We start from the raw sequence: 9,871 nt of genomic DNA on the forward strand, positions 1-9,871 counted from the left end.
GGAGTTAAATGCAGTTGGTGGTTGGCCACCAGTGGTGTTCCCCAGGGCTCAGCACTGGGGCCAGTCCTGTTCAATATCCTTATCTATGATCTGGATGAGGGGATCAAATGCACCCCCAGCAAGGAGTGGAGTCACCACCCCTGGAGGTATTTAAAAGCTGTGTAGATGTGGCACTCAGGGACATGGTTTAGTGGTGGTCTGGGCAGTGCTGTGTTAACAATTGGATTCAATGATCTTAAAGGTCTTTTCCAACCAATACGATTCTACGACTCTCTATCTGGACACTGCCTCACCCACCTAAGACAACAGGATCTCAGAATATCTTCAGAAACAAATTACAAAACAGAAATTCTTCCAGTGCAACCCTGGAAACATAAGCAAGAATGTATTTGGCCGGTCACTAGAGGGGTTGCTGATCCTTAGATGTGTATGACAACGTTCCCCCATGGAGCAGCACTGCTGAAATCAAGCAACATCTGCAGGGAGGATTTCCAGTTTTATAAGGTTTACTTCTAGTGTGGCAGTGAAGAGCTGCTACAAAAAAGCAGCTGTCCCAGATGGCAGAAGAGGAAGGACCATCTGAATATTGCTTACCATATGCAGATCCTCATACAGTAACAACTCTGCAGCTTAACTCTATAGTCACTTCTTCCTCATTCTTTACAGCCCTACAAAAGACCAGTGTACACTGTCTCTCTCACGTTCCAAGTCTGGTGAGGTGTGCAGCAGCAACGTATATCTGTGCTATTTACTACAGAAACCAGGAATACTCTTATTTCTGTGTATCTTGGCAACCTGCACATCAATTTCTCACTAATTTCTGTATAAAAGGAAATACACTTTTAAAAAAAAATGTTTAAAGGGCAACAACAAGCAATCAAGGAAAAGTTTGGGAACTGGATCATCCACAACAGTTTTGCTGGGTTTTGTTTTTTATTCCCTTCCCTTTCTTTATGCACAAGGGAAAAGGAAGAGTCTGCAGACAAGCACAGCAGCCTCACATCCTATCCTATTGCTCAGCCTGAGATCAGCAGGCAGGCAGCAATATTCAGTTCATCTGTAAGAGTGCAAGTGACCCAGCAGTGGTTGCTAGGCACAGGGACAGATATAGCCAGGGAGACAGAATGGATTGGGCTGAATCTGCCGTACGCTGCAGGCTCAGGTGAACTGTTCTGCCTAGCACTGAGGATTTCTTACAGTGCAGTTCTGGAACACCAGACTAGAAATTACCCTTAAGAATTGGGTTTTTACATAACACAGAACAAGATATGTATTTTGCATCAAGTAGTATTTTGTTGTTGCAGAGATGTCAAAGGCCACCTTAACCGGCTCCACCTCTGGGACTTTTTCTCCGTGCCTGAATTAATAAGAACTGCTGAAAAATTATTTTGTCACCTCAAAGAGTGCCTAATGCTGACTCACACTGCCAGAGCATCCAGAATCATTGCTCTGTTCTCAGTTTAAAAGAGCTTCTCTCCAGAGGGAGCATAGGAAACATTCAGCAAGCCAAAGTCACTTCACCACACACACACACACAGAGTTATTTCCCAATCCTCAGAAACGGATTGTCACCTGTCCCTTGGGATTGCCTCTGGACATCATTCCTGTACCTGGGTATGGGATGGAGAGAAGCGTGAAATCAGCGTAACGTTGAGCTTTGTCCACCTTCTCAGAAGAGGTCACACTGCACAGGACAAGAGGAGAACAGCAGATATTTGCGGAGTATTTTTCACACAGACACCAGCACCCAAAAAGCTACGTGTCACATCTCCCTGCACGATGACTTGACTCAGTAGTGAGCAGGGGCAGAACTTACTCCACACATCCAAATAAATAGGTATAGCCCAAAATCACTAAAGCTTTTCTCTGAGAGAAGCAGGAGAAACATCTACCTCTGTTCCTATACACAAGCAGAGGGTTCCTTTGCTCTCCCCCTTATGAAGGGGTGACTGTCTCATCACTGTAAGTCCTACACAAAAAAAACCACTCAGACTGCAGAAGACAGGAAGGCAGCTATTTTGCCCATTGATACGGCTTTCTCTGGCTTAAAAGCTTGGAGTTCTCTTTAAACCATCAACTAACCAATCCTGCTGTAGGACTCTTTCAGGGAGTGCTTCCAGGATGCTGAGTGCATGCCTGACAGCAATTCACACCTAAGGGCTATACTACCTGCAAACCAAACCCTGCACAAAAACAAATGAACCCAGACTCACTTCAAGCCAAACTTCACCTTCTTGTTTTCCACCATCAGGTCACAGATGTATCGGACAGACAGGTATCGAAGCAGCTTGATGTCGTGCCCTCTGACCTTGTCAAACAGCTGGGAATCTGCATTTCTGCAAGACAGAATGAGGCAAAGCAAGGTGAGCATGGAAGACCGACCACATTGAGTCTGATTCTTTGCACAATACTGCCACAGTTCTTCCCAGAACCACTTCTAGCCACAAGCTGCATAGCACGAGCCTTGTCTCCACAGGTCTGAGTCAGATTCTGCAACGAACTGACACTGTGAACTTTGTGCTTATGGTCCCTTCCCCCCCCCTCACTCTGTTCTTCAGAAAGCACATAAGATACAGAACAATTTATCCAGCCTGGAAATGTACTTTTCGATAAAGTAAACATGTCTGCACAGTTCAAACACCTTTTTAAATAGCTCTACATATTCCTGTCTCCAGCCCTTCCCTCTGGCAATAGATTAGCAGGCTTCAGTTACACTGGGTTCAGCCAGACATTAGAATTCAAGACTCTTTCAAAAGATGGTGATGGTCTCAAGCCTGTGCCCAAAGCCCAGACTAGAAGAGAGCAGAATTGAGTGGCTGAGTCAGTCAGCTTATGTACAAATTCCCTTTTCCCCATCCCACGGATGCATACAAACCTAAGTGCAGGATCTTCCTCAGAAATGTCTTCTGCATCTGCCCAAGCATCATCAGAACCTCCTGCAAGCAAGGCAACAAGAACTGAAGCTTGTGTAAACCAACTCAATCCCCAATCTGACAAGATATGTACACACATGAAAAGGTTGTGGCTTGGTGCCCTCTCTTCACATCCAAGTGCTCCCAACAGTTCCCCACATTTCCTCTTCCTGAAAAGTCTGTTTTCTAATGTAGCCCACTCTTCCCTTGTCATTGCAAAGCACCTAGGCAGGTCAAATCCATTACTGACAGCCAGAGAACACCCCAAAAATGTTACAGCACTTTGTTAAGCCAAGCTTCAGCTTCCACACTACAGACACACACTACTCCCCTAAAGAGTTTTCCCTGGAGTTCAGTATATCTCACCATTAGTAGGATTTGAATCCCAATGATTAGTCAAGCAACAGCAAATTCTAATCCTCTTTCTTCCATTACTCCCATCCCCAATATTTGGGAATCAGTGCCCTGAATCCTTTGGGATGCCTTACTTGCCTACATGCTCCCTGTAACTCACTCTTCAGCCTCAAGTTCTTTGGTCATTGTTTCTTATGAGCTGTGGTGTTCTGTCCTGCAGTACCGTGCTTGGAAATAGGGCATGAGGTTTCAGTCTTTACTCTGTTATGCAGAGCCTGATACAAGCAGGTCCATGCTAGAGCTCTTCATCAACTCTTGGGAAGAGCTTGCTTTGTGTAGGTCACTGTGCCAGCACCGACCAGTCTCACCAGGCAGACAGTGACAAATGGCCCCTCACTCACCTGAGAAGATATAGTTGTAGCCAGTGCGCCCATAGAGCTCTCCCCAGCCGGCCAGAGTTGCTGATCTGCAAATATGCTGGAGGAAGATTTTGTTATTAACCACACAGGCTCCAGGAGTCTTTCCCTTATGAGGTCTCTGGCCTATCTGCTGACACGTTACACAGAAAGGTTGGCACTTACAGCTATCGCCTCTCTGCAGTCTCCCCTCCACCCTGGTCCAGATGGAGTTCTCTGAACACATCAAACTCCCAAGTGCCTTTATCTGTAGCTAGTTTTTAAATCACATTTTCATCTCCAGATCTCCAATTCACTAATACAATCAGTTCCTGTCAAGTTAGCAACATCCATGCTCTCTTAATACCCTGCTTGAGCCTTATTTCCACATTCCTCTGGATGAGATTACGGAACTCTGGGCAGTTCACTCCTGCAGAAAAAGGTCAGCAGATGCAGCCCACAGTGGCATCAGTCAAACTAGATTAAAATTGTCACAGGTATGATTTCACTACTCATACAATGTTTCTAAATTGAACTAGGAAAACTGAATTAAGCTACTTAAATTCTAAATGAGACTATTCCTACAGGGCTTCCACATAGTTTAAGTAATTCACATAAAAATGAATCTAATTTCACTTTCTTACAGATCCCCTTGCAGGGAAGCCCACACATTCATAAGACCATTGCAATCTTGCTCCTCCAGGGAACAGACAAGGGAAGCTTCTTTCTAGAGAGAAAAGTTATTCAAAGGAAGCTCACTGCTGGGAAGTGTAAGGGGCTGAAAGGGAAATAATTATCTTTCCCCTCCCAAACATCAAATATCTTTAGTCCTTCAGAAGGGACACATATATGGAGAAAAAAATCTTAGCTCTTTGGTGCAAGGCTTGGTGGGGAAAAACAGCCCAAAGTCCCCAAAGATGACTTATGCAGCCTAGACAGCAAATGCTACCTACTACTACAGGCTGCCTGCTTGTACCTAAGCACAGATTTTTACAGCCTTTGGAAAGGTGGCAACTGACTGAAGACGTGGCCACACAGTTCTTACGCTGGGGAGAAAGGTCATTTTTTATGTAAAGACAGGTAACCCAGAAAGCTTTACCTTTCCCTTGTACAGAATGACAGGGCAAACAAAGCGTCCTCTACACCGCGCCATCTTACTCCGGTTGATGAGGTCCTGCAGTTTGCCAACCTGCACAGTGCTCTCAAACCTAGTGGGCAGAGATTCGGGTCAGTACACAGAGCACCTCCTCACACACCCTTCAGCAAAGCTGCCACAGACACCTTGGGCTGCAGTCCCCACCCCCTTCCCCTAGAAGCCAGCTCTGAAGTTAGCAAGCAAGAGGACACCTCTTTGAGAACTGCTTCTGCTGCTGTACAACACGTAGAGACACTTCTCTGTCACCTTTTCTTTATTTTGAAAGACCAGTGCACAGTACATGACAGCACCATCAGGGGCTGGCAATATCAGCACCATCAGAAGGGTCTGATGCAGACTAACATGTGGATTACTAGTGAAGGACTGCCGGAGTGAGACAGTGCCTACAAAAATACATGTTCTGCTTTCCTCCCCATCACCTTTCCATCCAAGTAGCTCAGCACTACCATCCCAGTGAATTCGCTATCAGATTGATAGCAATTTTTTCAAGGAAAAATAAATAAAATAGAGAATCAAATCTTGAATGCTCCATGAACCTTAGTTCTGGTCACTCAAGTACTTGTGTTGCCAGTTAATTAAACAATGGTCTGTAAATCAGCTAGTGGGCTGAGCAGGGTCCTTAGATTAATGTCAGCTGCATCTGTGTAACTACATTTTGTTTGGTTTTCTGCTTGAAGTCAAAATAGAAGTGTGTTCCATGTTGGGAGACAATCTGGAAACAAATTAAAATTGCTGCAATTTTTCCTGTAGTGTCTACATTTGATAGAAATCCAAACCTAATTCTGAACTACACAGACCTTCAAAACAGCAAATCAATGTAGAGAGGATTAAAGTTGCCATAATGAATTGGAGAAGCATCCAGACTGACATAATAGAAACCAGGTGAAGTCTGGACATACAGAACTGCATGGCCATGCACTTAGAGATGTTTAACAAGACTCTCCAGTAGCCCTTCCCAGTAGTGGAGCACAGTAGAACAGCCTAGATGAACTGGTTGTCTCTGGATCCTCACACATTATCAACATGGTAAGTCTGAAAAAAGGGAAAAATAAGATCATAGGAAATTCCCCAAAGGGATGGAGAAGTACCAGCATTACTGTGCAGAGCACCAGCTCTCACCTAAGGCATCTGATCCTGGTGACCCACCCCTGCATGAAAAGGCACAGCAAGATGAGTAGGATAGCCAAGGGACAGTCTATGCTGCAAGAGAAACCACCAGGGAGTGACTGGCAGAGCAGATGAAGCGAGGACACAGCTCTTCAGGGGGAAGGAGAGAACAAGGGAGGAGGAGAACTCAAAGGCAAAGAATAATGCTGGCCTAAGAACAAATTAATACCTTTTGCCAGAAGTTAAAAGAAAGTTGCTAAACTTCAGAATCAGTGAGAGTGTGGAGCAACATACCAGCAGCTGCCATTCTGGGAAGGATTAAAAAAATTAACCTATTATTAACAAGGAAATTGATCTGCTTGTGGAAAAGATTATACAAGGTGGTGGCAGTGGAAGCAGAGAAACAACAAGACCTTCAAGTCCTACATTTAAAAAAAAAAAAAAAAGGAAAAAAAGGAAAGGAAAGAAGGAAAAAATTCTCAGAATTAATGGAGGTTTAAGTTTATTCACATTTCCCTGCACACACAACTATTTTACGGTCCAGCTCCAAAGAGCTTTGACATATACCAGAATTTAAAGAACAAGAACCCACACTAATCTTCTTTAAACACTGTGAATGTGAGGGTACTAATTGCGAAGACAGGAAAACGTGAGCAGTGTGAGAAGAGATGCCTTTGTGTACAATTCCCACCACCAAACTATTTTGAAACTTGGAGATTGTGACGCACAGATTTGGTTGTGGGGTTGTTTTTAAATGAATGCACGCAATCAAGAGACATATCCTGCACTCTGCTCCAGTTGCCTTTATGTTTCCTTTGCAAAAGAGAATACAGATGGAAACAAGAACTTTAATACAGTGTAACCAGAATAGCTCCATGGCACTGCTTTTAAGTCCAGAAGGGATTCTGCAAAAATGCAGTGCCTGAAAGATCAGAAATTGTAAGAGAAGTGCATCCCCAGGGGCTGAGACAAGACAACAGGTTTCACCTCTCAGCACGCTCACTGCACTTCCCTGGAGAGGCATCACAGCACTGGGGAATGATTCTGAGCAGCTTGGCAAGAACCCAGGGCATGGGGCAAGCAGGAAGCCAAAACACCCCACTGGGGACACAGAAGGATGAGCCCCTCTCCCAGGCACACCACGCCTGCACACGCTCTGGAGAGACCTGCTCTGCTACCTGTTATGGATGTGCTACAAACAGGGCTCTCAGATCTTCTCATCTCAGTAACCGTCATCAGTAAAGCGAGAGATAAACATGAGCTAGAGGTAAACATGGTAAACAAACACAGTTGTACTGAGATTACTGTAGTAAGGGGAGGGCTGACCTGCTCTGAAGAACAGGTGTAATGCTTTTACAGGGACTAGTGATTAAATGCAATGTAAGTAGGAGTAAAATCTACTGAAAAAGGTTCAAAAAGAGCACTCTTCAGCAACATGAAAGAGAATCATTAAGGTTGTTTGGCACAAGGGAGAGAATAAGGCAGAAGGAATAACGTGTGACTTTTTTTTTTTTTTTACCTTTTGGTGTTTGGGGTGGAGGGGTGGAGGGGATGTTGTTCTTCAGAAATTTGTTTTCCAGAAGATACTGCTGGGCAAAGCTTACTTCTTGACCTCCCTCCACCCAAAATCAGACCCCAAACCCAAAGTAATCTTTTTAAATGCAAGGGAAACATGTCCTGTAAGAGCAAGCAACTGTTTTGGCAACTATTTTAGATAGGCCTGAAGCAGAGATGCTCCTCTTTGCGTGACCATAACAGCACTGGAACAAAGTGTTCCTCTTATGTTGCTAGATTACACACAACTGTGATTATATTCATTTGGAGTGCAGACACACAACAGGATCATCTTGTAAAACCAAAGATGTGGCCTGTGACTGAGATTTGGACATTTTCATTAAGCACAATCACAGTAACTGCCAAGTTATGTTGGGTCTGGAAAGCTGCTCAGCGGAAAAGGACCTGTGGGTGCTGGTTGAGAGCAAGCTGAACATGAGCCAGCGTGTGCCCAGGTGGCCAAGGAGGCCAAGGGCATCCTGGCTTTTATCAGCAATAGTGTGGCCAGCAGGATCAGGGTAGTGATCGTCCCCTTGTACTCAGCAGTGCGGTGAGGTGATATCAGAAATTTCCAAGCACAGGGAAGGACTCCTGATATCAGACATTCTGCTACTTTTTGTGACGCCTCACAATCAGCACCTGATCAAGGGACATGGAGACTAAAAACACACATGGAATTCCTCCTGCACCTGCCTGGATTTCAGAGTAGTATTAGCAAACTTTGACCAAGCAACATCCTTTCTTCCCCGAGCTGCCCAGCCACAAAATGAACAGGATCAGGAAACTGATCTGGGTTAAAAGTATCCATTTTTTGCTGGTTCCCCACATGCTCCAGAAGCAGGTGTTCCAGCAGAACCGACAGGGCAGCAGTGTTTGCACAAGTGAAAACTGTTTCTGAAACACCTTAGTATTCTCAGAGGTGTGAAGCCTCAAGAAGATCTTAGCAGCTGATTAAGAACATCACAAAAACGAAAGCAGAACTGTCCAAGGCCGGGCTGGATGGCACCCTGAGCAACCTGGTCCAGTGGAAGGTGTTGCTGCCCCTGGCATGGGGGATAGAACCAGGGATCTTTAAGGTCTCTTCTAACTCAAACCATTCTGTGGTTCTACGAAAGGCAGCCAAAGACACACAGTCCTAGAGGGAGTGTCCTGCTCACTGGAAGAGGTTCTTGTGTTTTGTAACACAAGAAGTGCAACAGTCTCTATGTAATAATTATTCCACAGCCATACAATGATGAAACTAAAACCTGAATTTGTCTAAAGATCACTTAGCAGCTTTTACAGAGAGTATTGCCCAGAAATCAGGAGAGGGATGATAGAATGTAGTCTGTTTCCATGACTCTCTGGGACAGCAAATCAAGACTTGGAGAATGAGTTCCAAAAAAGTTAATTGCCACTGCTGGCTTGCACAAGTCACAGAAGAAAATGGGGCATCAAGTGTGAATACTCTTGTTTCGAATACTTGTCAGAAAAATTAAGCACCCTTTCCTCTTGTAAGAGCAGGAAAGCAGAAGCATTCGGTTTCTCTTCCCTAGTTACATTTACTGCTTCAGACTTCAGTTTCCTGTTTTTTGCAGCAAGGGGTTTAATCTCTTCTAATCTAATCGAACCATCAAGCAGAAATTCTCCCATCTGACAGTCAGTTGTGGCTGGTTTCCAAAGATCCCCTCCTACAGCACCCAGCCCATGTGCCAGCACAGCAGGTAAAGGTTTGCCTTCCTCAGGCAAAGCAGCTGGACATGTGAGGGGGACTTGGTGATCATTCTTTTGAACATGTTATGCTTATCATGGGCATGCAGTTAAGACTGCGAAACTGCGTTATGTCTTGTTGGAATTAAAAATAAAACTGAGATGCTGTGGTTGGAGCTGCAGGGAGCAACGTGAGACCAACGTGATCCTGGGCCTGTGGGTCAAAGTCCAGAAATACGTTGGCTTAGACACGCATCAAACTGCCAGGAAGCATTTCCCGTTAGCTCACTAGACCTCAGTGCCCACTGACCCGCCCTTTGCGGTGGGGAGAGGTGAAACAGCCTAGAATGACAGAAATATCTGTCCAAAATGCCTCGTCTGCCTAGTCCTTATCAGACCCCGTGCCCCGAGATGCTTTGCAGACTGAAATTCCCCACATCAGAGGCCTTGCAGTGAGACCACGGGCACCTCATCGAGAGAGGGCGAGCATCGCACAGCCTCACTCTCAGCCTCGAGCCTTCGGACGAGCTGCAGCAGAGCAACCACCAGGACCCAGCGCTGTGCTCGCCTTTACTCCAGGGCCACATGCAGCGTTGCTGGCGTTGCCCTGGAGCACCGGCGCTTCCTTCACACCCCTCCTTACAGGCTCGGTTTTCACCCCGGCAGCCCAGGAGCCCCGGGGCGCTGGGAGGAGCCCCACGGGA

The 9,871-nt window shown here is 45.5% G+C and overlaps 1 protein-coding gene across 1 annotated transcript in view; it reads right to left on the bottom strand.

Moving 5' to 3' along the window:
- The window catches only part of MTMR14 (myotubularin related protein 14), a 31,425-nt gene extending 21,770 nt beyond the window's left edge, over positions 1-9,655 (bottom strand). The window contains exons 1-6 of the mRNA XM_018068438.2: positions 9,636-9,655; positions 4,761-4,869; positions 3,668-3,743; positions 2,876-2,936; positions 2,214-2,336; positions 1,611-1,684 (exon numbers count right to left, since the gene is read on the bottom strand). Of these exons, the coding sequence (XP_017923927.1) occupies positions 1,611-1,684; positions 2,214-2,336; positions 2,876-2,936; positions 3,668-3,743; positions 4,761-4,869; positions 9,636-9,640 (448 nt within the window). The 5' untranslated portion in view covers positions 9,641-9,655. The remainder of the gene's footprint in view (positions 1-1,610; positions 1,685-2,213; positions 2,337-2,875; positions 2,937-3,667; positions 3,744-4,760; positions 4,870-9,635) is intronic.
- Between the last annotated feature and the right edge of the window lie 216 nt (positions 9,656-9,871).

This window comes from Manacus vitellinus, unplaced genomic scaffold (genome assembly GCF_001715985.3).
Source record: "Manacus vitellinus isolate BGI_N305 unplaced genomic scaffold, ASM171598v3 scaffold_14_pilon, whole genome shotgun sequence".
Classification (NCBI taxonomy): domain Eukaryota; kingdom Metazoa; phylum Chordata; class Aves; order Passeriformes; family Pipridae; genus Manacus; species Manacus vitellinus.